We start from the raw sequence: 27,010 nt of genomic DNA, 5'->3' as shown, positions 1-27,010 counted from the left end.
AACTGCAATAATTACACAGCTCTGGAGTGTTCAGTCCCATGGGTTTCCACAACTGTGCACTCTCACATAACCACAAGATAAACATTTCCACCATGGGGTCAGCCCACCCTGTCCCTGGGGTCAGCCCACCCTGTCCCCGGCAGCCACTGAACGACTTTGCCACCATAGGTCTACTGTGCTGGCTCTTGACTGTGGGGCTGGTTTTTGAGAAAATGATGGCATTAACAAGCTACATAGACAACTATTAAAACCTAGCACACCATTTCTATATTAACTTCCTGACAGGCTGCAACAGAATCCAGCTATTCTAACTTGGCACACAAGTTTTCTGTGGCAGCAGGACAAACGTTCTCAGTGCACCAGCCAGCCTCCTTGGGATATCTCCATGTCAGAACACATCCACACGGTTTGCACATCATTTTTGTATTTTTCACTGATGGAAGCCACTCTCTTTATACATGTCGTCATCAGTGTTAGCATGTCTGCCACAGAAACCTTATCATTTGTAAAATCAAGAATCACAGCTAAGTCCTTTACACGCCATGGGCCTAGGACAGCGGCTATTTGATCAAAGTACAACTCAGTAACAGTGTTGCTGCAAGAGGCTACATAGAAATATGTTCAATGTGGCCGGCGCCGTGGCTCACTAGGCTAATCCTCCGCCTAGTGGCGCCGGCACACCGGGTTCTAGTCCCGGTTGGGGCGCCGGATTCTGTCCCGGTTGCCCCTCTTCCAGGCCAGCTCTCTGCTGTGGCCAGGGAGTGCAGTGGAGGATGGCCCAGGTGCTTGGGCCCTGCACCCTATGGGAGACCAGGAGAAGTACCTGGCTCCTGGCTCCTGGCTCCTGCCATCGGATCAGCGCGGTGCGCCGGCCGCAGCGCGCCGGCCGCAGCGGCCATTGGAGGGTGAACCAACGGCAAAGGAGGACCTTTCTCTCTGTCTCTCTCTCTCACTGTCCACTCTGCCTGTCAAAAAAATTAAAAAAAAAAGAAAGAAAAAAAAAGAAATATGTTCAATGTACTAGTAAGTCACAAATTAAATTGTTTCAAATAATTCTTATGTTGACGAGGTTGTTAAGAAGAAAGCTTAGAGATGTAAGGAGCATGTATAACTTATAATAATTTAAACTGCATTTAGAATACAAAAGAAAGAACAAATGCTTCTAGGTTCTATCTTTCCCCATCGCAGGAAACTCTTTCGGAACACCCTTGTCAAATCCAGCTTCAATTTCAAAATTTCCCATTACAGAAAGAAGGAAATGGTTGAGAACCAACATGGATTGTACCATCATGTGTACTTTTCCAGTTAGTACCTACTGAATGCGTATGGTGTGTCTGGTTGGGGATACAGTGGTAAATAAAGCTAACGTGGAATTTGACCTTATAGTACAGGGAAGACAGGAAAACAAGTCAACAGTTAAGACAATGAGTACCATCAGTAAAACTAAACAAGGCCATGTTAGGCAGTGAGCAGGGGTGGTGTGAGGGGGTTGCGTAGGCAGGAACCTTAAATAGCATATTCAGGGAAGGCTTTTCAGAGTGGCCTTAGGCTAAGACACGAACCGAGAGGCAAGGACAGGATAAGTAGGGTAAGTGTTGCTGGAAAGAGGAGGCAGGGGCCAGCTAAGTGAGGAGCTTTGCTAGGTATTAGAGATGATGTATGGAAGGTGTTCTTCATGGCCTCCTAGACATAATAAGCACTCAATAAACACTCCCCATTGCCAAATGGCATAATTTAATCTTCATACCAGTTACAATAAGAAAACAAGGATAAGAGAAATTAGGTAGTTCTCCCATGGTTTTAACAGGTAGTTGGTGGAAAGCAGCCCAGCTCTACCTGATCAGGCAGGGCACCCACAGGTCTCCACGGCAGCCCATCTCTCACTGGGCAGTCTAAGCACTAGCAAGTTCTTCCTGGCTCCGGTTCCATCCTCGGATGAACAGAACGGGAGCCCTTCCTTGGCAGTGAGGTCGTCTCATTTCCCCTCTCTGGTCCAGGGTAATCATGGCTCCCACTGCCCTGCCCATCCTTCTGGGAGAGCCTGAACTTTTTCTTTTAGCCACATTAAATGTTCAGCTCATTAACTTTAGTTTACAGATTAAACTTTGAGATCATTTGGAATTCTTACCAAACCATTAATCCCCTCGGTGCCTTATTCTACAGGAAGTGATAATTACACTTTCAAAATTTAGATCTAAACTATCGGATGAAATGTCCATCAAGTCAGGGGTTAGGGGACCTTCCACCAGTTGTATCAACACTCTAGATCAACCAGATACAAATGCAGCTTACTGTATTACTAACTGTTCTGACGAAACATCTGAGTTAATTCATTGTACAATTTTCTACACTTCAGTATCAACCATATTGGACTCTACTTTCCAAGATAATTTAACTATGTCTTTTTTTAAGTAAACATTTGCTTAAGCCTAGTCTTCTGAAACAGTTTCAATGCTGATTCCTGAGATCTCAGCACCAGCTCTAGGGATGTATTATTTTCCTTCAATCAACAATTACTGAGAATTTACCACATGCCATGCAACCCAACTAAGTGTTTGGGGAAAAAAAAAGTTACTGATGCATGCTGGTCATTATTTGAGAATGTGTAGGCTTCAAAAAATATGCTGGAATTGCATGGATATGATGCTAGATTTTGCTCATTTCCAAATGAAGTGCAGCAAAGTGGCTGCATTGGGGTTGAGAATAAAGATCTCACCTCTAGTTTGGCGTCCAGGTCTGCATCAGAGGCGACAACATGCTCATCTTCCTTCTTCCCTGTGGCTTTGATGAAAGCCTGCTTCGTCTCCCAATATTTCTGCTGCATCTTATTTACCACTGATTTATCCTGAACATATCGATCCTGGAAATCCCACGAATAACTGCAAAGAAATAATCAAAGAGCTATTTTACTGCTGACTTTCCTATGATCACCATGATTTGGTGTGAAAGTATTTATCTAAACCTATTTTCCATTTACATCATCAACATTCATAAACATGTAAGTGCTTTCTTACATGGTCATTATACCAACTTACTCTAAAACCTTAAAAGTTAGAGTGAGGACATTCCATTGCTCCTCAGAAAAGTGAGAAATTCAGCAGAGAATTTAAGTGTCAACAGGTTGTTAGAAGTAGAGAAAGTGAGAACACGACAGGTGTGGTGACCAGCCTGAGATCCCCAGGGAGTCAGATAAGATAAAGTTGGCCGTGAACATGCATCCATACTGCACATGGCCCACACTGACAGGCTGGCAGCAAAGTAGAGACAAGGGGCTGGGAAACAGCTTGGTAAAATCTGTTACAGAGGCATCTAAAAGAGACTGATGGAATTGGAGCGTAGAATGGTGGCTCTCAGAGGTGCGAGGTTAGGGGAAATGGGGAGTTGCTCCTTAATGGGAACAAAGTTTCAGCTATGCAACCTTAAGTCCTAGAAACCTGCCATACAACACAGTGCTTACGGTTAACAACACTGCTCTGTGCACTGAAAACTTGAGTAGATCCCACACTGTGTTCTTACTGCAATCAGACAACTCTCAATCGATAACAGGTTTCTGATGTTAAAAACTTTAAATGTTTCAACATAAATACTTAAAATAGAGATAAGAGGCCATCCTTAGTGAAGAGCGAATCACCAAGTACACACAGAAGTTAGACATGAAACGGAGAATGAAGTGGACTTCTCTAAGAGTGACCCGAGCACCTCAACCACAGATGGTAAGTTTGCTGCGGGCGCACCTCTCCGGCCCTGCTGTCTGGAGTTCTCCTTCTCCCTCCACTCTGGAGTTACCACTGCAAATCCCACATGGGGCATCCAGTCATGTGCCCATCACCACTCAACATTGGCCAGACTTGTGTTCTAAAACATGAGCCTTTTACACAACTATATCAAAATACGGCTGTCTTAAAACTTGATGAGTTATTCTTCCCTTCATTTTCAATGTCATTAAGTTTATAACGTTCAATTTACACATCTATTCCTAAGATGCTAGAAAGCTACTCACAGGACTTATTTAATAATGGTCATTGTTGGAGAGAGCAGCACAAATACATAGTCTACTGTATATCTTTTCTGCATTGCTTAGAAATTATGAGTTCACATGAGAGGAAAGTCTACTTAGTATTTATACTAAGAAAAATCTACAGGACACACAAACCTCAAAGACTACAGTTATTTCAGGGCAATTAGGTTCTCAAGAGTGAGGCATAGGAGGGTCTTCTTTGTACTGCATCTTTTTTTAAATCCGAAGTTCATGGATTAACACCAACAGATTCTATATGGAGAAAGGGAGAGACTTGAGATGCCTACTGTATACCTCCTACCCCCTGTCATTTAACAAATAAGGAGTCTCAGGTTTCCAAACATTAAGAACGTTGCCCTAAGTCACACAGGATTAAACTCCAGACCTCTCAACGCCAATCCAGCACTCATTTCAATGCACTCCTGTAGCTCCTTCATTTCGCCATCAAGCTGTGGAGTAAAAGGGAGACAGAGTCTGGGAGAGAGCCTGCTTGGGGCTTCTGGTCTCTCAAGTCAGTACCTACTTCCCTGAGCCTGTTGCCAGGATATCCCTGAGCCTGTTGCTGGGCTACAACAGCCATTATAAGGCTCTAAAGATAGAGACAGGCCATTGTCATAATGAGGCAAGATGGAACCATTTAAAAGAAAAGTCCGACAACTCTTAGATAACTGTCAAATGGGGATACTTGGGTGATTAAACCCCTTGGCTGTTTATTAATTACTTTTTAAAGGCATTAATGGTGTAAGACACACAAAAATTCTTTTGGAGTCTGACATGTGATATTACAGGGAACTTGGGCCGGTTGCTTCTCCACTGAGAGGGGAGGGTTGGAAAGCATAGTCGTTATTATATTTTACTGTATATCTGAAAAAAATGAATTTGACAAGGACATGCTTGCTGGTGGGGAAAAGGTTCAGGAAGATGACCTGAAGAGCTCTAGGACTCAGACGAAGCTTCCCCTGCAGCCTGGGAGTGTTGTAGGGATATGAAAGTCAGCACTAACACTGCACAACTGGCTTCTGAATGTCCACAATGACTGAAGTCAACTACAAATCAACAAGCGTGAGTACTGTGTGGCTGCAGAGTCATTCCTGACTTTACAGTTGCCCTACATAAAACTTCCTCCTATCTCTAATGGCATAAGCTATGAATAAGGTAGTAATAAAAATGCATCAACTCATTACGTTAGAGAAAACAGTGGGGAGAAAAACCATCATTAGATTCCCCAGACAAAAGTTACACATAAGTGAATTTCTTGAAACACATTAAATACAATTTATAATATTTCTTGTTTTCACAGCATCATTAGTAGATATACTGAATGTGGTTATACCTAACATCAGAGAGGGACTAACAGGTTATTTACTGCTAATGTGTCTTGATTTTTCCATTCAGTAGAAATTTATTAATCATAAACTACATATTTTTCACTTTTACTAGCCTCTTCCTGTTGAGAAAAGATCATGGATTACTTACCATTTGTGTCCTGACATGTCTTCCTCCTCTTTTTCTACTGTTGATGATTTGGGGAGAAGGAGCAGGATGAAGCATGAGAGGGTATGTTACATTAAACCTGAAATAAAACAAATTCATGTAATAGTTACTATGTTACAATTATACATTAATTTGACACATATAAAAATGTTCCATCTAAGCCATTTCTAGCTGCATTTTAGGAACGAAACTCTATTATACAGTAATGCTGCACATCACTGTTTAGAAGAGTTAAATAACACTGGATGAAATATCCCAAATAAAGTTGAAGTACAGGCTGAGTAAAATAAGTAGGCTGCAAATGACGATATAAAATACGATGCCATTTAGATGAATTTTTAAAACATGCAAAACAGTACCAAATACTGATGCATCAGAATATTCTACGATGAGGGTATAAAGAAATTCAGTGTTCAGCATTCTTCAGAAATCCTTATCCCACTGCAGGGGAGGATGGGAGGGTAGAACTGGGCAGCAAGAAGAGTGCAGAGGAAGAAAAACGTGTGACATTCACCAGCCATGAGCTGTACATCCACCTCCTTAGTAAACAGAGGAGTCACAGAGCCTTTTTTAAAAATTTTATTTAAAATACAAGTGTCATATATTTCAATTGTACGGATTTAGGAACATAGTGATACTTCTCACCCTACCCTCCCTCTCACCTGCCCATGCTCCAACCCTTCTTTCTCCTCCTCCTATTCCCACTCTTTTTTTTTTGTTGTTGACAGGCAGAGTGGACAGTGAGAGAGAGTGACAGAGAGAAAGGTCTTCCTTTGCCGTTGGTTCACCCTCCAATGACCGCCGCGGCCGGCGCACCACGCTGATCCAATGGCAGGAGCCAGGTACTTCTCCTGGTCTCCCATGGGGTGCAGGGCCCAAGTACGTGGGCCATCCTCCACTGCACTCCCTGGCCACAGCAGAGAGCTGGCCTGGAAGAGGGGCAACCAGGACTAGAACCCGGTGTGCCAGCACCGCAAGGCGGAGGATTAGCCTATTGAGCCACGGCGCCGGCCCCCACTCTTAATTTTTACAAACATCTATTTTCACTTTACTTAATACTTGTAAGGTTAACCCTACACTAAGTTCAACAAACAGTGTGAAGAAAAAAACACTGTCTCTCAACAGTAGAGGCAAGGTCTGTAAACAATCATCATCTGTCCTCATTCTGTTTGCTCCGTTTCTGGAAGCTGCCCAATCCCAGGGGAAGAGCCAGCCAGCCCACCATAGCATTAGACTACACCTGCCTTGCAATTATTGGAAAGAAGGAGAGCTCGGGGCAGGCGCTGTGGCGCCAGTGGGCTAAGCCTCCATCTGCAGCACCAGTTTGTATCCTGGCTGCTCCTCTTCCTATCCAGCTCTCTGCTATGGCCAGGCAAAGCAGTGGAAGACAGCCCAAGTGCTTGGGTCCCTGCAGCCACGTGGGAGACCCAAAAAAAGCTCCTGGCTCCGGATCAGCTCAGCTCTGGCTATTGCAGCCATGGGGGCAGGGGTGAACCAGTGGACAGAAGACATTTCTGTCTCTCCCTCTCTAACTCTGCATCTGAAAGAAATAAATAAAATCTCAAGCTGACTTACCTCAAACGGTAGAGTTAGAAACATACCAGGGGATTCCAATTCAATCCCATCAAGGTGGCATGTACCAATGCCATCTCACTAGTCCCAGTGATCAATTTCTGTTCACAATTGATCATAATGATAGGACTAAGAGCCAAAGGGATCACATAAACAAGAATAGTGTCTGCAAATACTAACTGATAGAATAAAAAAGGGAGAGAACGATCCAACATGGGAAGTGAGATACACAGCAGACTCATAGAATGGCAGATGTCCTAAACAGCACTCTGGCCTCAGAATCAGCCCTTAAGGCATGAGGATCCGGCTGAAAAGCCCATGAGAGTTTTTCAGGCATGGAAAGCCAAGACACTCTGGGGAAAAAAAAAAAAAAAAAAAAAAAAAAAAAAAAAAAAACCTAAATGAAAGATCTCCGCGAGTGAGATCCCAGTGGAAAGAAAGGGTCATCAAAGAAGGAGGTACCTTTCTCTCAAGGGAGGAGAGAACTTCCACCTTGACCATGGCCTTGTCTAAAAATTATCAGAGTCAGTGAACTCAGGGGGCTTCCATAGCCTTGGCAGCTCATGACAAGAGCCTAGGGTGATTACTGATGCCATAAATAAGAGTGTCAATTTGTTAAGTCAACAACAGGAGTCACTGTGCACTTACTCCTCATGTAGGATCTTTGTCCTTAGAGTGCTGTACATTGAGATTTAATGCTATAACTAGTACTCAAACAGTATTTTTCACTTTATGTTTCTGTGTGGGAGCAAACTGTTGAAATCTTTACTTAATGTATGCTAAACTGATCTTCTGTATATAAAGAGAAACGAAAATGAATCTTGATGTGAATGGAAGGGGAGATGGAGTGGGAGAGGGGAGGGTTGTGGGTGGGAGGGACGTTATGGGGGGGAAGCCATTGTAATCCATATTCTGTACTTTGGAAATTTATATTCATTAAATAAAAGTTTAAAAAAAAGAAATAAATAAAATCTTTCCAAAATAAAAAATGAAGAACTCACTACCCATGTAAGGGACTCTGACCAGACCCAGAACCTCTGGTGGCTACCAGATCAAGTGTTCAGCATATGAGGGCTGATTCTGGCCCCTCTACAAAATCTCCCCCCACCCCATCTCAGAGAGGGTCCTGGACACCAGGACTCCTCGAATCCCTAGCAATTCCCTTGGTTTTTTTTTGTTGTTGTTGTTTATTTAGATTTATTTATTTGAAATTCAGAGTTACACAGAGAGAGAAGGAGAAGCAGAGAGAGAGAGCAATTTCTTCCATCTGCTGGTTCACTCCCCAGATGGCCGCAACAGCTGGTTCTGCAGAGATCCGAAGCCAGGAGCCAGCAGCCTCCGCATCTCCCACACAGGTGCAGAGGCCCAAGGACTTGGGCCATCTGCCACTGCTTTCCCTCGCCACAGCGGAGAGCTGGATTGGAAGTGGAGCAGCCAGGATTCAAACCAGTGCCCATATGGGATACCAGCTATGCCACAGCGCCAGCCCTGGTTTTTTGTTTTGTTTTGTTTTTTAAAGTCTTATCAGAACAAAACTGAGGTGTTGAAATTCCAGGGAAAGGAAGGAATTTTCCAAGCATATCTGGATGCCTCTGAAGGGAGAGCATCCTGGAACCCATACCTCCCTTTCTCTCAAGCAGGCTTCCAAGTATCCGGTCAGGTTGCTTTGGAAATGACATTGAGAGAGAGGAAGCTCTGACCTCCACGCAGTGCAATCAGGGAGAGGTCTCAGGCCCCAGCCCTTTTACCACCCACACGGCTTCTCTGCAAGCACACATTTATGTTACTTAGCTCAAAGCTCCCAACAAAATCATTCATACAAAGACGTACTCAAAGGACATCAAATTATTACATACTTCCCTTCAAGTTCAATTTTACAACAGACTATTAGAATAGTTGGTACTTTTGATCGATTTTTAGTATAGAAAAACACATGTTTACTGTCAGCCATCTTTAGTTTATGGTACACTGCTAACTATACCTTGTTGTAAGTATACAAGAGATTTTTACAACTTGTTAATCTTGAATGATTGAAATTATGTCCAATGAACAATCCCCTGGTTCTCCCTCCTATGAGCCCTTCACAGTCACCATTCCACTTTCTGAGACAACTTCAGATACCTTGTGCAAACGGAATCAGGAAGTATTTGTGTTTTTGTGATGGGCTTACTTCACTTAGCATAATGTCTTCAAGGTTCATCTACGCTGTGTAGTATATGACAGAATTTCCTTCTTTTAAGGTTGACTAATACTCCATTAGAAACTGAATTGTTGAGCTTAAATGAATTGAGCACTGAATTAACATGTGCCAGACACTGTGCCTGGCCTCAAGAAACCACAGCCTCCATCAGTTCCCTCTGATGGAAATATACATGAGTCACATGTGGAACTTCAAATGACCTAATAGCCATGAAAAAGAAATAGTAAAAATTAATAGTGCATTTTAAAAACAACATATCTAAAATATATTTCTGCTTGTAATCAATATAAAAATCACTAATGGGGACCAGCATGATGGCACAGCTTAGGCTGCTGTTCATGGCACCAGCATCTCGTATCAGCATGCTGGTTTGAGACCCAGCTGCTCTGCTTCTGATCTAGCCTCCTGCAAATGTGTCTGGGAAGGCAGGCAGTGCACAATGGCTCAAGTGCTGGGGGCTCTTTCAACCCATGTGGGAAACCCAGATGGAGTTCCTGGCTCCTGGCCTGGCCCAGCCCAGGATGTTGCAGCCATCTGGGGAATGAACCAGAGGATGGAAGATCTCTCTCTTCCTCTCTCTTAATCTCCATCTCTTAATCTTCCATCTCTGTTACTCTGCCTTTAAAATATGTAAATATTTTAATACTCATTTATTTTAATTCATATTTTTGTGTATATTGTATACTCACAGTAAATCTCAATTCAGATTATCCACATTAGTACTCAGTAACCAACAGGGTTGCTAGAGTATTGGACAGTAGAGGTGTAGCTTAGAGACAGATATGCAAGCATGACTTATAGGATCAGGAGACTTGAAATTTACAAGGGACAAACACAAGACCTTAAAAAAATTCTAGACTTGTCAATTCTACTATAAAACATCCTTTCCCCTGTAAAATGGATTAAAGTCTACGATTAATAATTCTGCAAAGAATGCTATTTTTTTCCTTCTGTCACAAGGAAACAAGCCCAACATGAATGGTGTCATGCCTCCAGTTTAATGGCCTAGAGACGACTTCCTAAAGTTTCACTTGTGGCCGACTTACTTTGGGAGATATGCAAAGGAAAGCAAGTATCAACTTGCTTGTGGCCTCCATTGCTGTGATAAGAAAGGCAAAAGCCCTCATGTTGTCCCATTCAGCGCAACCTGACCACTTGAGTGTGTTTCACAATTCAATGCAGTCTCCTTGAGGAAGACAAAGCAGTTGGCCCAATGATAATCAAGATGTGCTCAAAGAAGAAGGGGCTAAGAATCAAGGAAAATAAATTTCCCATTTTGACATAACAGCCTTGGGGGTGGGGTGGGGTAGGAATGGGTTAGCAAGGAGCAGGCTCTATGTCTAGGGCAGAAGCAAAAGGTTCAGAGGTGGGGCTGTGCTAAGGTCAGCACTAACTCCCTAAGTGTCAGGAAGACCACGGCCTCAGACTTTCCCAGGCTGCACCCTGACAGAGCTGCAGTATGTTCCCCTCACGGTCCAAGGCCAGGCTTTAAAACCACAGCTGTTCTCAGGGGTACCCATATGGTTGAGACGACATTGTCTTGCAGGGACAACTGAGAACACAGAGGAAGGATGCGCTGGGTCAGATTCTGCACTGGATCCTGTGCAACAACTATTCTCATCTTTCCTCCCCATATTTGTTTGCTGTGCTTGAGCCTTCAATTCTGTTCCCCTATTTGGATGAGCAAAAGTCTGCAATAACCCAGAATCATTGAAAAGCCACTTTGAAAAACCCAGACAGCCTGGAAGCTTGGATACGAGCCAAAGTTTTTTCCCTGTACTCTAAGGTTCATAGAATGTCAAAGCAGGCCTGGTTTGATTCAATGCTACAAAGCAGAGGAGCCAGTCTGCCCCTGGCTGCCTCGACCCCTGATATTGGGTTTGCCCTGGAAATGTCATATGGAAAAGTATTCTCAATCCATACAGGCGGGCTCGAGCTGCTACAACACTTGTACTGTTCTAGAACTCTTTTCTGTGAGCTTTTGTGAAACAGGGGAGTTAGCTGATGGCATCTCTGATTGTATTTGAATTATGCAAAGAATCCAAAATTCCTGAGCCCAGGCCTACTCATAGTAAAGGTAAGATCAGTTGTCATCTCGCCGTATCAGCACTCTCTGGACCCACAGAAGTATTTGCATAGGCAAGTGGCTTTCTCTTGTATCGCATTTCCTAAGCGTATCACATTTCCTATGTAAAGTTTAATTCTCAGATTAACGTCCCTTTCAGTGGTGAATTTTCTTTCCCTCCGTGAGTGGGTTTGCTGCTAGTTGCAGCTCTGGCTGAACCTGAGTCCAGAATTCTTTTCTTGTGTCTGTGCTGAGCATATGGTGGAGTCCCTGGAATCGCAGACCTGATTTATTCAAAAATTCCGCTTTCTAGGTAACAATCACCACTACCTTCGAGCTCTTCATTCCTGCGTGCACACCAGCATTTTGCACACATTGGGAAGTAGGCCGCCTTTATTTCCTGTGAGAATTCTACAGAAGAGTCTCAGTGACGTGGGGACAGAGTGGTATGTTAGAACCAAGCCACAGAGAAACCACTCCTGCCCACACCCCAGCTTCTCAGCACCACACGCACGGACCCTAAGGTGCAAACCTGCTCCCGTTCCTACACGCAAAGACGGCAGGGGTGTTAGTATCACTGCCTTGTCAACAATTTGGCAGTCGTGTTTCTTCACGGAACACAGAGTGGAAGGAACTCGCAAGCAATGGCTTCTGATAAGCCGTGGAATGCAGAGTAACTCTTTTCAATTAAATCTCAGTAAAATTACAGATCCCACATGCTGCAGAATTTGGGGGCCACTGGTATGTAACTGGAGAACACAATCTGCAGTCAGGGAATGCTACGTGTGCCCTGACAGAAGAAAGTGCCCAGGGCAAGAGCGACACAGAGGAGCCACAGAGCGGGCCCCCTACATGGCCCCTAGCAGTTGCTCAAGCAAAGGGTGGGGACGTGTGTGTGCTGGGGGTGGGGGTAGGGCTGCTGTTTGAGATGGAGAGAAAGCAGTGCACACATTCTTCCACAGCACAACTGCTGGCCATATAGACAACAGTCCTATCTGTGACTGGATGAACACAGGGGCCATTATGGGAAGGCACCACGTGCCACTCAGTAGCTACTTGAAGGCTGACAATGTTCTTTCTCATTCCACAAGCATCTTTTTTGTGCCATCTTGGCCAGTTTGTCTTCTGACCACGTATCGCAAATGTTGGGAGGCTGCGGGATGTCGGCTCTCAGATTTAGCTTCCAACTGCATAACACTTAATAATTTTCTCCTTATTCCATCTTCCCATGAATTCAACATCTGGAAACACGACTGGTTTTGTGTCTTGTTCATAACTGAAACTTAGAGTCCAGGCAATAACTTCATAAAATTCAAACGTGGTTAACTTTTCTGCAGAAAAGAGGAAACGTGGGGCTCCTACTCAGTTTATTTGCTTGGCCATTTCCTTGCCACAAGCTGAAATGACACAGGTCTGTGGCTTTATTTTTCTGGAATGTGATTTCAGGGTGAATCTAAGTCAACAGTTGGGAGCCTGGCCGGCACCGTGGCTCACTAGGCTAATCTTCCACCTGCGGTGCCAGCACCCCGGGTTCTAGTCCCAGTTGGGGTGCCAGTTCTGTCCCAGTTGCTCCTCTTCCAGGCCAGCTCTCTGCTGTGGTCTGGGAGGGCAGTGGAGGATGGCCCAAGTGGGCCCTGCACCTGCATGGGAGACCAGGAAGAAGCACCTGGTTCCTGGCTTCGGATCGACGCAACGCGCCGGCTGTAGTGGCCACTTGGGGTGAACCAACAGAAAAGGAAGACCTTTGTCTCTCTTTCTCTCTCTAACTCTGCTAAGACCTTTGTCTCTCTTTCTCTAACTCTGCCTGTCAAAAAAAAAAAAAAAAAAAAGAGTTGGGAGCCTAGAGGAGGCGAGAAACAATTGAATGAAGCCCCCTTCCTTTGGAAATGGGGAACTGTAATCCAAAAAGGCGACTAAGGAAATGCAAAGGCAATTAGTTTCAGAGCCAGGCTCCTAACCTTGCCTTACGACCAGCAGAATCCAAATGAGTCAGAAATGCTAGGTACCAAGGTAAAAATAACTGAATGCCCGCACGTTACTTTTGGGAAAGGCAGGTTTTTACCTTTTTCCCTACATGTTTCTCTCTGGTCACTTTTTCTTATGTCAATAATGATTTTTATAATCTCTTATGAAGAGAAGCAAGTGTGTTTTAAGTATAAATATTAACATAGTTTCAGTAGAAATGGTGATGAAAATGGATCAGTTCCTCCAGGCACAATCAGCTGTAGTCATCAAGTGGTGTTCAACAGCTGGGAAAGGGAGTCCGTCAGACAGCAGGTCACTGAATTAGTTCCCATCTTCTCACAGCTCAGCACTCAAGGAACATGATTTTGACCAGTTTTCTATGGGTGTTGTCCTATGCTACACAGCTTTTCCTTTCAGTATTGATAAGGTTATGACTACTTGAGCATTCTATAGAATTGAAATGGATTCTGTTGCTGGTTTTGTATCTCCTGAAAATGAGTTTTGACATATCATAAGTTCATAAGTAAATCCAAAGCAGGATCATGCTGATATTTTGTGAGTCAGAAATTTTAAAAGAATTCTGACCTTACTTAAGGCAGATATCAGATGAATGAGGTTTTTTTTAACCCTACAGATGCAAGTTACTGTTGACGTCTGTATTTCCTGTTCCTGAATTGAGGGTCCTGGCATATTCTCAAGCGATCATTTTATTTACATTTCACATGAACTGATGTGTTATATGCAGGCCTTATGCAAGCTTAGGACTCTCTAAAACTATTGAAAACCACATTCCTCCAGTAAATATTTTAACATCTCTCAACGTGATTCTTAATGTAAATGAAAGCGGAAAAGCTATAACAATGCCACAGACTTGTGCTTTCTCCACATCCCTACACCTATCCAACGTCACTGTGCCCTCAGTCAAACTATAAAACCAATTTTAATTATTGTATATCCTTGGGAATGAGGGAATTAACACAACATCTTCCTCTTTAAAGATGAGTTAACTGGGGGTCCTACAAATGGAGCAGCTTGTCCAGGATCAGGCTAAAGGTCAAAACACAGGGAGGAATGGTGGGATTGAAACACCTTCAGCCCTGCCCTCCTCAGCCTCTTCACCTGTTTCAAGAGACTCTCAAAACAAAAACAAAAACAAAAGAAAGTGAAAAAAGAAGTCAAGCTAGTCTCCAATGTTCTTCTTTTCAACATTACTGTTACTTAAAAATATCATATCCCCACAAAACAAAGTCAAGCACAAAACTCAAACTGTCTACTCAGAGTGTAGTCTGGGTCTTGTTCCTCTTTCTCCTGCTTTCAAACCATGAGCGATGATGAAGTCCGTGTAACAGCAAAGAGCATGGCAACAGTAACAAAAAAGCTGGCCTTTACAAGCAAACCTGAAAGGAAAATCTACAAGACCAAATCATATAAAATGGACTGGAAGACTAGAAATGGAACAAATGGGCTGCCATCCTAAAGAAAAGCATAGTTTTTAAAAGTCCGTTTGTAGAAATCATATTCACCTGGATTTTATTCAAGTGACTTATATAACTTTCAAAAGCCAATTCAAACTCAGCATACAGATTTTAATCCACATTTATGGTGGTCTTTTCTGTAAAAGGGTAACTTCCAAGGGTGGAGAATGACGACATCCTTTCTGTAAAGGAATCCTGTCTTGGCCCATGTCAGCACACAGCATCATTAAATGAAAGACTAAATGGTAACCTTGCATATTTCAATGGGGAGCCAACTATACAACTTGGAAGCCTCTTATGAATGTTACTTTAAAGAATGACATCAACTTAACCTTTTTATGTTAGAATAATCTAAATTAACTTTATCATCTACAGCTATGCTGTCCAATATAGCAGCCACTAGTCCCATGTAGCTATAGAGCATTTGCAATATGGCTAGTCTGAATTCAGATGTGCCCAAATTTAACATTGGACTTTGAAGACTTAGCACTTTAGAAAAAGTTTCATTAGTAAATCTACAGTTTATTTATATTTATGCAAATTATTTGTATTCCTATTGATAGACTTATCTATATTTAAATTCTATTATCACATTTGTGCTTTATATACAAATCTGTTATGGTTCTTATTTTATATTTGATTACATTTTATGTTTAAATATTTCTTTTTATATTTTATATTGACATTTTGGCTATATTGGATTAAATAAAATATATTATCAAGTTAACTTCTTCTGTAAGCTTTTTAAACTAAAAATGTTTTATTAGTATGGGTTGAGTATCCATTTCTTAAATGTTTAAGACAAGAAATGCTATATTGGCATTCAAAAAATTTTATATTGTCCAGCCTTTCAGATTTTCAGATTAGGGATACTCAATTTATGCTAGAGGTGTTAAATTACAATGTGACTGCCATTGTAGTTTTGTTGACCAACTTTGATCTAAGACACTAAGGAAATACACAAACTTAAGAAATTAATACCATAACTTAGGTCACCAAAACTCTATACTAGATACAGAACCTTTAAGCATTTATTTCTGTCCAGAATCTCTGATGGTCATTTTGCCTAAGATACCATTACAGAAATAACATCTTTGCATCTCAAAAAATTCATCTGAAAATAATCAGTCCAGTTAAGAAATGAGAAAAGGACCTGAACAGATGATTCTCAAAAGAACACAAATGGCCAAAAAATATATGAAAAAATTCTCAATATCACTAAGCATCAGGGAAATGCAAATCTTAACAATAATGAGAATGTCAGAATGACTATCATCCAAAAGACAGCAACAAATGTTGGCAAGGATGTGGAGAAAGGGGAACACTTATACACTGTTAGTGGGAATGTAAATTAGTGCAACCACTGTGGGAAACTGTATGGAGAGTTCTTATAAAACTGGAAATACTTTCTATATGATCTAACAATTCTACTCCTGGGAATATACCAAAGAGACATGAACACATTGTATTGAAGAGATACCAGCACCACAATGTTTATAGCAGCACTGTTCACACTAGCCTAAATGTGGAATCAACCAAGTGTCCTTCATCAGATGAATGGGTAAGAAAAAAGGATACGTGTGTGTATACATATGTGTATTTATGCATACACGCACATACACACACACACACACATACTAGAATATTGTTAAACAATGAAAAAGGATGATGATGCTACCATTTGTAAGAAAATGGTAGAATTGGAGGACATCACGTCCAGTGAGATAAGCTGGGCATGGAAAGACAGGTACTGCATGTTCTCCTTTGTAGGTGGGAACTAACATTTTAAAATATCAAAAAATTAAAACAAAAAAGAAATGCCTATGATGTCAGTTTTGCTGCAAATAATGCTTTGTCAAACTTCGTCTAAAGTTTTTGTCAAACTGTAAAGAATTATGTACTCCAAGTACTACTCTAGTTTTAATGATTTAGTGACTATTTACAAATTTACACGAATGAATGTATCTTTCATGTGATCATTGTTTACAACCCTTGCCTATTTTCTAGTCAGCTAGGGTCCTTAGGGTCCTTTTCTTTTACTTTTTATTTGTTCAGCTTTTTTTCTTTTTTTTTTTTTTTTATTTGATAGGTAGTTATAGAGAGAGAGAGAGAAAGCACGCGCGCGCGAAAGGTCTTCATTCCATTGGCTCACTCCCCAAATGGCCGCTATGGCCAGCGTGCTACGCCAATCAGAAGCCAGAAGCCAGGTGCTTCCTCCTGGTCTCCCATGCAGTTGCAGGGGCCCAAGCACCTGGGCCATCCTCCACTGCCCTCCCGGGCCACAGCAGAGAGCTGGACTGGAAGAGGAGCAACCAGGACTAGAACCCAGCACCCATATGGGATGCCGGCGCCGCAGGCAGAGGATTAACCAACTGAGCCACAGCACCGGCCCCTATAGTAGGTTATTTTTAAAAGGCCCAAATCTGTGTGCAGGATTGCACTATTTATTTCAAGATAGATTCATACAAACAGTAAGTGATAGTCCACAATAACGGGTGGGCTACCATGAGAGCACTTGACAGCAAAGTTTATGCAAAACAGAATTAAGTGATCTGCATTTTGGTGCGAAGAATTTTGAAATCCATTCATACATTCTTCATAACACTTTCCATGAACTTTCCATGCACATAACATTTTCCATGAACTTTTCTGAAGATCCCTATGTACCTTTCAAAATTTTTTTGCAGCAAAATAAACTTACCTTTTAATTCTATTTTCCATGGACTTATTGAAATTCCCTGGTCTAAAACCATCCAAATGAAAAGATAAAGACAATCTCTCCCTTTGCTTTTCCTCCAATATTGAATATAAATATAGCCACAAATTGATAGACATTTATTTATAAATAGAATATACAGTTTTATATAAAGATATGTACAGTTAGTAATACATACATGTGGAAGAAGACAACAATAGTGTGAATGTAACAGTTACTACTATGAAATTACAAGTAACAAAAGATCAGCAGTCAGAGGGTCAACAGAGAGACACTAAGTTTACAAGGTTCTCTTTAAGGTTACTTCCCAATAGAAAGCCTCTGAAAGAAACCATCAGTGCAATCCTTAATATCCCACAGGGTTGCCTCACTGAGAGCTAGGACAGAATGTGCAGGCCGTTCAATGCAACCTGCTCTTTTCTCCAATGAAGGAACGGAAGCCCAGGACTGACAAGAACGTCCCAAGGCACAGAGTGAGCCTCATCTCAGGAGCTACACAGACCCCAGTGTGCAGCTCTGCTGTGCACCGGTCCTGCATAAGAACCACCCCAGCTCCTTTCCCTGCAAGTGGCATGGATGCACCAAGCATCAACAGCAGGGAATTCAGGTGGGGAGGCAGGAACAAGAAGAGGGTCTTTAAGGCAGCTGCAGAGGGCAGCAGAAAGGGAAAGCTCTGCACCCTCCTGGACGCCCACCTAAGAGAACCACCTCCTATGGGGGCCATCTAGTCGGTGAGATTTGAGAACCAATCAAAGATTCTGTTTCCAGGATCTGTCTACCTTCTCAGAGGACAAGTTGATGGGATTAATAGCAGCAAAGCCCAAAGCTTGTAAAGCACAGGACCGGTTGTTTTGCTGGGGATCAGGGCCTCCGGGCACGAACCTGGTAGGGCAGGCCCGGGTGGAATAACCAGGAAGCTGCACAAAGGCACTGAGCTCCAGGTCAAGGGGGCAGAGCAGACAGAAGCAGGAAGCAGAGAGGAAGGAGTGGTTTGGCACAGATGCAACATTTACCTCCTTGACAATGATGCCAGGGCTGCATATGGCAACAGTGAAGAGATGGCATAGGGGTGAGGACGCTCGATCCTGCACAATCTCCCTTCTCATGTACTGTGGGCAAGCGTGGCCCTGGCACTGCACTGGGCACCTTCTCCCCACGGCTTCCACTCCCCATTCACTGCGGCTCACTTCTTTGGACCTCTCCAACACCATGACCATCACCACCGTCTCCTCGGAGGGTCCCCACGGGTCAGCCCCATCCACGCCAGTCCCTCCATTATCCTCCTTTTGTTAATGTTAATTGGCTTCCCTTGCCCTCTGCACTCAGCTCAGATTCCTCGGCCTCTTTCCCCGTCTCTTCCTTCTCAGTGCGGTCAGTTCTCCCAAGCCCCTCAGTCCGGGTACTTTCTCTCCCATCCCAGAGAAAACCTCTGCCTGGGGATCCAATCTAAGTGTTCACTCTGTGGAATGTTGACTGCGCTCGCTTCCTTCCTGAGGTCTCCCTGTCCTTGGTGTCCCGGGAAGCTCTCTCCACACTCCAGGTCTCTTCATTAGCTCTTCTTTCTCTGCACCCACATCTCAGATATGAGAGATCTGCAAGTTTCACTTTTGGCCACTTTCTAGCACCGCTCACCTGCTCTCTTCGGGTGATTCCATGAGGTTCCATGGGATCAGCCACCTGTTGGACACCATCAGCCGCCACCTTTAACACCTCCACTCAACACTGGACCCGTACTTCCATCCCCAACTGTGCTCTTTACCTGGATGTCCCACAGGCACCTCAAATTCAACACAGCTAAAACTAAACAACTCTCCATCTCCACTCCTAAATGGTTCTTCTTTCTGCAGCCCCTATGCCAATGACCAGCACTAAAGCAAGCGAGAGGCCTAAAGTGTAAGCTGGACCTCACTCTTACCCTTTACAGCCTGAATTCAAGTGCTCTGTCTTCCACCTCCTAAAAAGCAGTTAGTCGAGGCCACAAGAGGCAACACGACCCCTGTGTCTACCCCAGTCCAATCTTTTCTACCATGGTCTGAACTATTACCATAAAATGCAAATGAAATCATCCTACTCTCCTACTTAACATGCTCTGATTGCTTTCTCTTGCCACTACAGAAACGCCACTACGTGGGCTGCTGCAGGATTCTCTCACCTCGATCCAAGAAGGTGGCATCTCTGCCAGCCCACAGCTGCTTAGTGAAGCCCACCAGCCCCTTCCCCTTGTGACTCCGTTCCCCCAAAACGTTACTACACGTTACACAGAACTATTCCTTCTGGCCATTTCAGAATGCTACAGCTTCTGTAAATACGCTACATCACTCCAAGACTTTGAGGTGGTACTTTCCACCAGAAATGCTGTCCCCTTTGTCCAACTGGCCAACATACAACTTACTGAGAGACTCTCCCTATTCAACATATGCCCCACTATCCCCTCTCCTCCAGGCTCTCCCTCTCCTGTCTTCCCCACTGCACTCCCTTCACTCTCCTGCAAGGGGCTAACTATACCAACCAGTGTCTCCTGCGCCAAACTGTAGGGCCCTCTGAGCAAGGACCCTGACGTTCATCTTTGCCTCTTAGGTATTTACTAACTACGTGATGGACAAAGGGTGATTAGCAGGCACTCAACCCCATCTTCTCATCTCCACAGCACTATGAAGGTGATATCAGACCATTCTGCAAATGAGAAAAAATGCTCAGAAATGACGAGGAACTTGCTCAAAATTAACAACTAGAAAACTGCAGTCTGCTGTTGACCCTGAGCTGCTGTTTGTAACCACTCTGCTCTGCTCCTGGATGGAAGTTTGGTTAGTGAGCTGTTTCTATAAAACTCATCTCTCTCAAACCCATTGCCTGGATGGCACTAGGCACAACAAAACCTGCATCGTTGTTGGACTCCTGGGAGCTATCAAGCCCCTCCCCAATAAGGAAAGGGGACCCCATTTATCACAACTAGCTCCTCGGTCTTCGGCTAAGCATGCTCTGCCCCAGAGGAGCATCTCACAGGAGCTGGCTCTCGTCTCGGTGCTATTAGGTTTCCAATATGGTGTCCATGCCCTGTGCTGGGAATCAGAATTGGGATGAGCGGTTATGATGATGGTGAGTCATTCAGTAGATTTTAATGTGTGTGCTTTCGGTAAACAGTTGTAATACTTTGGAGTCATTCCTTGTATAAATATCGTCACTATCAGTCGAAGACCTTTCTTCTCTCAACTTGAGACTCCTAGGGTTAACCATGACTATGACCTACACACTCAAGGATCCATCATCGAACATATACATTGTGTTTCCCACTCCACAGTACTATACTGCATTCAGTTGACTTTTTCAGTCACCTTATTTTAATTCCATGTATTTAGAATTAAAATTGACCCCTGCAAATAATTCTAATATAGTCTCCTGTTGTCTACTAACACTTCTGCCATGTCCACATCTATCCAGCACTAACTGAAATCAATACACTGATTAATGCAGTTAACCCTCCCAAGTCACAGGTGTCCAGACTTGCCCAAGGCTACTCAGAGAATAAGTGACAGGCATGTACGCCACGCTCCAGACACAAGGGCTACTTGCCAATACTCTCTCCTTTAACCCTGGGACTCTGGACATGTGGGCACTCTGTTGAGACCTCCCTCCCACTCTCAAGCCTGATTCACCTGTATTTCTATGGGTATTGTAAGGCTCAACTCAACAGCCACTCCTCTGCAAACCTCACCTTTTCTCTGCCTTCTCTCCGCCCTGGGCCTCCACCTCCTCCACGCTCTCACTGAAAGGTGACTGTCAGTTGGCCCCACTTCCTCCCTTTATGAGGCTGGACATTCCTCCGGAACATCCTACAGGCTGGCTTCCCTCATGTGATTCCCAGTAGTTAGCACAGCACAGGTCCATGCACACACAACAAAGAGACTCACTAGTCTGATCTGGTCAAAGACCTGGTGAATGACGCCCTCAGGCTCGGCAGGAGGGACTGAGAATTCTCATTCGGAGCCAGCTTGTTAAAAACTCCGCCTCTCACCAGGTCTGCACTGGGACAAGCAGTGACCATGAACAAAGGAAGCACTCCTTCTCTAGCACTGAGGTTTACGAGTCACTCACACAGCTGCTCGCCCTCACCACATCGCAAGATGACATCACCCCCCCCCCCTTGCAGTGAGGCTCAGTTATCAATTATCAGCAGTCACTGGCCTATAGTCACACAGGAGGCAGGCTTCATTTTTAAAGCATGCATAGCACACCCTGTAGTGCAGGGTCATTCTTACCCCACAGAGAGTCACTGATGTTTGTGAAAATAATTTACAGCCAAAAAACAAAACCAACAACAACACACAAGTAAGCAAAAAGAAAAAAAAAGAAACAACTCATGCTAATTTGTTGGATGTTAGAGTAATAAAAGCATGGCCAACTAAGATTTGAGTCCAAAGCAGTTCTACTGTATGCATTATCTAAGGCAAATCATGCCTGTAATCTTAGTTTTCTAATCTGATGGATGTGGGATTATCACACCGATTTATCTTAACGGGGGTGGAATGCCAAATCGGATCACATTAGCCGGAGTGCTTTATTAAGGAAGACACAGTAGTTCATTTGAGAGCATGATGCTGAGTAGCTCAGAGCAGCGTTTCTCACACTGCGCAGAGTCAGGGCATCTGAGCTACAAGAGCTGTTGCTGAACAGCAGATGGGGGAAGCCAGGCTGGGAATCCACACTTAACAAGTCCCCAGATGATCCTCTGGGGCACTGAAGTTTGAGAAATACCAGGTTACAGCAATGCCTCTCACACGTTAAGGTGCACGTGGAGAACTTGTTGAAATGCAGATGTGAATTCAGGGGTCTCCTGGAGACGGGTGAACGTCTAACAAGCTCCCAGGGGAAACCAATGCTGCAGGCCCATGGACCACATCTGAGTGGCAGGAGCTTGGGGGAGAGCTGTCCCCACTGGAACAAATTAGCTTTGCTTTGTTCCTGGACCACAGATGCACCCCCACAACTGCAGAGTATCTTCTATAAAGCCCAGGCTCTCAGTATTGGTACAAATTCACTTGAATTACTCTAAACCAAAGTTGGAACACATTCCCAGCACAAGTAAAGCAGCGGCATCTTTGCACGTATAGAGAGCACATATGCTCAGCATGTGAATGAAATTTCTTGCAACAACTTGAGTCCTGTTCACTGCGCAAAGCATGGCACATATATTGTCTCTAATCCCTACCACAACCCCACGATGCCTACCATAGCCCTGTTCTATAAATAAGGAAGTGATGAAATAGTGACTTGGAAAGCTTAAGGAACTTGCTGGAGGGCAACTGGCTAATTAGCTGTTGCAGCTGGGGTTCTGATCCTGTTCCATTCCAGACCCAAAGCCTGCATGTGCTCTGTTTTCCTGCATGGTGCTGGCTAAGACTGTGGTGTAAAATCTAGAAGGATGGGAGTCAAGGACAACATGGGCAGCACGCACCTCCACTACCAGTCTGAGTTTAACAACTCTGCTGAGGTTGCATCTGTAGGGGTGAGGATAAGGCTCATTAATTAGCTATCAAAATTCTCCCATGGACACACACATGCAGATGGCATCCTTGACCATGGGTTTCCTAAGTCTGAAGATGCAGGCGGAATACAAAGGACACAGGTGTCCTGTACACTGATCATACACACTGCCACCCACCTTAGCGTCCAGTCATCAGGTCAGTCAATAAAGAGGAAAATTCTTTGTGATTCCCCAACCTCTCCTGGATCTGAGATCTCCCTGACCCTAAAGTCAACACCAACACCGACTGTCTCACCTCACAGTCGCCACCCCTCCCTACCTCTGATAAAACCGCTTGTTCCCGGAAGGATGTGCAGTTGGGTCAAACTCTTTGAAACTGCAGCAATATTATAGGGTTTCAGTAAAAAAAAAATTCTATACTTTTCTTAAGGTTGATGGGGTGGGATACACACAGCAATGAAGGTTCCAGAGAAAGCAGTCAGATGGATACTCCAGTGTACCGAAAATAAGGGGTGCGGCTAGAAAACACACCACCCAGGCTATTACCGGCGTCTTCAGCGTCCACTGATCCCTGAGTGGACAACCCAGGGTCGGTTTTTCAACCAATTACCAGGAGCACTCTGTAACTTCACTGCTACCTTTTCAAAAGATTCTTCTTTAATAACACTGTAACTGTTTACCTATTTAAGATACATCTCCTGAATTAAATATGTGTGTAAAACCAAACAGCCATACTTGAGCTATTAATGATTATGAATTGATTCCATTCCTATGATATTCCCTACACAGGATGTTTCAAAAATACAGACTGAAAGCTAAAACGAAATTCTTCAGTTTGAAAACTCACTACAAAGACATTTTAGGATGTGTGCGCTTGTGTGTGTAACAAAAAGTAGGCAGCACGGATTTCAAACTATGAAGCATTTCCCATTTCACTGGAATCCAATTTGAGAATATTCCATGGAGTCGTTACTGAAATGTATGGACAGAAGCATGTTTGCAATGAGTCAGAATTTATAGGACCTTCCCTCCTCTGTTCAGGGTCATTCTCAAACCAGCTGGTGATACATTTTCCAAGCCCTGGCTGACAATTTTTGCAATTACCAGAACCGACTTCCTAAATCCGTCACCCGGGTTCATTGACAAAATCCTGTCTTGTGCCGATTTTCTTCACCCTATCTACTAGAAGAGACATGATTCTCTTTCTCAACTATCAGCCACGCAGGCACTGCTTCTCGCCAGCGGCCGGCCGCGGCACTTGCTAAGATCCCAAAGAGAAGCTGAAGGACTTTGGGGGAATCCGAGGGAAAAGGCCCCGAGGAAGCTCAATGGAGAACCGCTGGGGGAAAGGCAGACATAATAGCAGGATATGCTGCTTTCTGGAGGAAGCAGGAGCTGCAACAGCCCCAGGGCAGGAAAGGCGGAGTCGGCAGCACCCGAAGGAAACGGGCGCGCCAAGGTTTGCAGGAGCTTGGCCTGCTGGGGGTGGGGGGCTCCCGCCCCAGGCGGTCCCAGAACTGGGGAGCACCTGGCCTGCGAGGGGAGGGGAGCAAGCCCAGGCCTCCAGGCGCTGACGGTTACCAAGCGGTTCCCATCTGCTCCCTGCCGCCCTCGCCAAAGACCGGCCCGGAGGCACAGCGGCAGGTGAACTTGTCAACAAGTCAGCCCTGGACGCAAGTCCCTGCCAGGGGAAACCTGGGGGTCCTGGGGCCTGAGCCGCCGGGGAGCTGCGGCGCGGTTCAGCGCGGCGTGGGTGGGTGGGGTGGGGTGGGTGCGGGTGCTCCCCGCGCCGGGGCCAGAGGTGGGGCCGGAGCCGGGACTCGCCCTCCCGCTCCCCCGGGGCTGACGCACGCTCTCATGGCGCGCGCATCCTCCAGACCTGCCCAGGCCGGAGGGAGGCGGGGGAGGGGAAGCCGACGCAGTTCCCGCACGGGGGGAAAGGGGCCGCCGAAGGCGACCTGCCTGTCACCCGCCGGCGCCGCGGGGGACACGCGAGGCAGCCCTGGATGGCGGCCCCGACCGCCGGGCGTCCCCTGCTGCAGCCCGCAGCCCGCCCGGCGCGCCCCCGCCCCGGCCCCGGAGGGCAGGTACCTCGGAGCCCCGGCCCCCGGGAACCTCGCGGCCGCGGTCGGAGCGTCCCTGCGGCTCCCTCACCCGACGTCAGCGTCCGCAGAAGGCCGGGGAAGGGGGCGGGGGAGCGCAGGAGCCGGCCCTTCCTGCGGCGGCCGCCGGCAGCCGGAATCGCAGCCGGAGCAGTCGGTGCGCGCCGCAGCGCAGCGCAGCGCAGCGGCCGGGGGGAGCCGGCGGCCGCGCCTCTGCCGCCCTCCTGCCGCCGCCTCCTTCCCCGGGACCCCTCCCAGCGGGGCCGCAGCACCTGCGAGGCCGGAGGAAGCGGGGCGAAGGCCTCACCTGGCCTGAAGCGGGCCCGGGGATGAGGAGAGTGGGTTTCCCTCTCTCGGCTCCCTGGGGCCTTCCCTGGACCCCCATTTCCTGGGGTATCCCCGCTCCGTTCATTCACGCAGGGTGACCCCGCCCCCGCTCTCCCGCAGGTGTTCCACGTGTCCATAGCATTTGCGTCACAATGACCTGGCCACAGGTGGGAGCTGTAGCAAACGCCCCAGCTTTCCCCGGTGCCTGCCTGGTGCGTGGGTCTTGCTTACATGTTAAGACTGCTGTGGCTTTAAGGGACAGATGACTTCGTGGCTACAGTGCTAAGGAACGGAACAGAGGTCTACACCTGAAAACCGACTTTGGGCTTACAGGGGAAAGGTCCAGAAACACACTCTATTCCCACCTATCTGTCTTGCTTGCTTTATTGCCACTTGTAATCGGTTTCTTTTTCTCTTAGCATTTGTCACCGGGAAAGAACCAACCCCTTTTTTTTCCTGGACTACCTGCAGTGCACGGACCACGGGAGCAAACGGCGTTGGAATAGGTGCCTCCTAATACTACCTGAGCTGGCATGGGACCCCCTTGTGCTGCGGCTCCCTCCCACCTTGTGTTATAAGCAAATACTGGCTGAAACAATTTAACAGGATGGGGTGGAAGATGCTCACTGGGCAATGCTAAAGCCCTCAGCTAACATGCATGGGGTGCCCATGTGCCAGTCCTAAATTGTACTTTTGCATTAACCCTTGCAGCAACCCAATATTCAGTGTGAAATGATCCTTCTTTGACAGATGAACACACTGCCCAGAGTGCCATCAGGAGACTGCCGAACGCTGGGGTTTAAAGCCAAGGTTGTCTGAACCAGAGACACTTAGCTTAATCTCCAGGCAGAAACTGGTGTCTGGCCAGGATGATGGAGAAAAAGAATTGAGGGAGAATACATTGACATTCTTATAGACAGGTAATTAAGTGGGCAGATCTGGAAATTTATGTAACTTTTAAAGAAACACTTTAGAGACTGCTTATCATAGATTTGATCCTGTCTTAGTATAGGGCAAAAGCACAGAACTGATGAAAATCAGACCATTAGTAAATGCTTACAAATGAGCCAAGAGTGAATGTGGTCTACAAAACAGCCAATTATGGAGAAACTAAGATCTTGGAGAAATTCCGAGAGAGAAAAGCATGGCTCCTGTATATTTGGCTTTCCCAAGAAACATTCAAATAACCCCTACAGATGCTGAATGATTTCTGTTTGTAAGGAAGAAAAAAGGCAGAAAAGGTCTTTAAAAAAGAGAAAGGCTAAGAACTGTTAACAGATTATTATTTCTAATAGAATGAAGTGCTATTTCTTTTTTATTATTATTTTTTATTTTTGACAGGCAGGGTGGACAGTGAGAGAGAGAGACAGAGAGAAAGGTCTTCCTTTGCCGTTGGTTCACCCTCCAATGGCTGCCACGGCCAGCGTGCTGCGGCCTGCGCACCACGCTGATCCGATGGCAGGAGCCAGGTGTTTCTCCTGGTCTCCCATGGGGTGCAGGGCCCAAGTACTTGGGCCATCCTCCACTGCACTCCCTGGCCACAGCAGAGAGCTGGCCTGGAAGAGGGACAACCGGGACAGAATCCAGCGCCCCG

General features: G+C 45.3%; 2 protein-coding genes and 1 long non-coding RNA gene across 24 annotated transcripts in view; 2 read left to right on the top strand and 1 right to left on the bottom strand.

Moving 5' to 3' along the window:
• ICA1 (islet cell autoantigen 1) overlaps window positions 1-25,534 on the bottom strand; it is a 158,196-nt gene extending 132,662 nt beyond the window's left edge. For 5 of the 16 annotated variants that reach the window (XM_008261686.4, XM_070059792.1, XM_070059788.1 and 2 more), the window contains exons 1-3: window positions 25,397-25,534; window positions 5,495-5,591; window positions 2,717-2,879 (exon numbers count right to left, since the gene is read on the bottom strand). In XM_008261686.4, the coding sequence (XP_008259908.1) occupies window positions 2,717-2,879; window positions 5,495-5,511 (180 nt within the window). In that variant the 5' untranslated portion in view covers window positions 5,512-5,591; window positions 25,397-25,534. Of the gene's footprint in view, window positions 1-2,716; window positions 2,880-4,153; window positions 4,271-4,403; window positions 4,561-5,494; window positions 5,592-25,078; window positions 25,280-25,396 lie in introns of those variants that run through there. The other 11 variants (XM_008261687.3, XM_051853324.2, XM_051853322.2 and 8 more) reach the window with 10 other exon arrangements.
• On the top strand, window positions 4,673-5,621 carry LOC127492679 (uncharacterized). Its single transcript, XR_007922366.2, has 2 exons — window positions 4,673-5,080; window positions 5,459-5,621. It is a non-coding gene; the product is annotated as an uncharacterized lncRNA (long non-coding RNA).
• LOC103349464 (translation initiation factor IF-2) overlaps window positions 23,956-27,010 on the top strand; it is a 782,466-nt gene continuing 779,411 nt past the window's right edge. For 2 of the 7 annotated variants that reach the window (XM_070059801.1, XM_070059802.1), the window contains exons 1-3: window positions 23,956-24,631; window positions 25,836-25,947; window positions 26,167-26,336. In XM_070059801.1, coding sequence (XP_069915902.1) covers window positions 24,357-24,631; window positions 25,836-25,947; window positions 26,167-26,235 — 456 coding nt within the window. In that variant the 5' untranslated portion in view covers window positions 23,956-24,356 and the 3' untranslated portion in view covers window positions 26,236-26,336. Of the gene's footprint in view, window positions 24,632-24,768; window positions 25,948-26,166; window positions 26,337-27,010 lie in introns of those variants that run through there. The other 5 variants (XM_070059798.1, XM_070059799.1, XM_070059800.1 and 2 more) reach the window with 4 other exon arrangements.

The sequence above is a fragment of the Oryctolagus cuniculus genome, chromosome 16, assembly GCF_964237555.1.
Source record: "Oryctolagus cuniculus chromosome 16, mOryCun1.1, whole genome shotgun sequence".
NCBI classification, from domain to species: domain Eukaryota; kingdom Metazoa; phylum Chordata; class Mammalia; order Lagomorpha; family Leporidae; genus Oryctolagus; species Oryctolagus cuniculus.
This window is presented reverse-complemented; position numbering and strand designations above follow the sequence as displayed.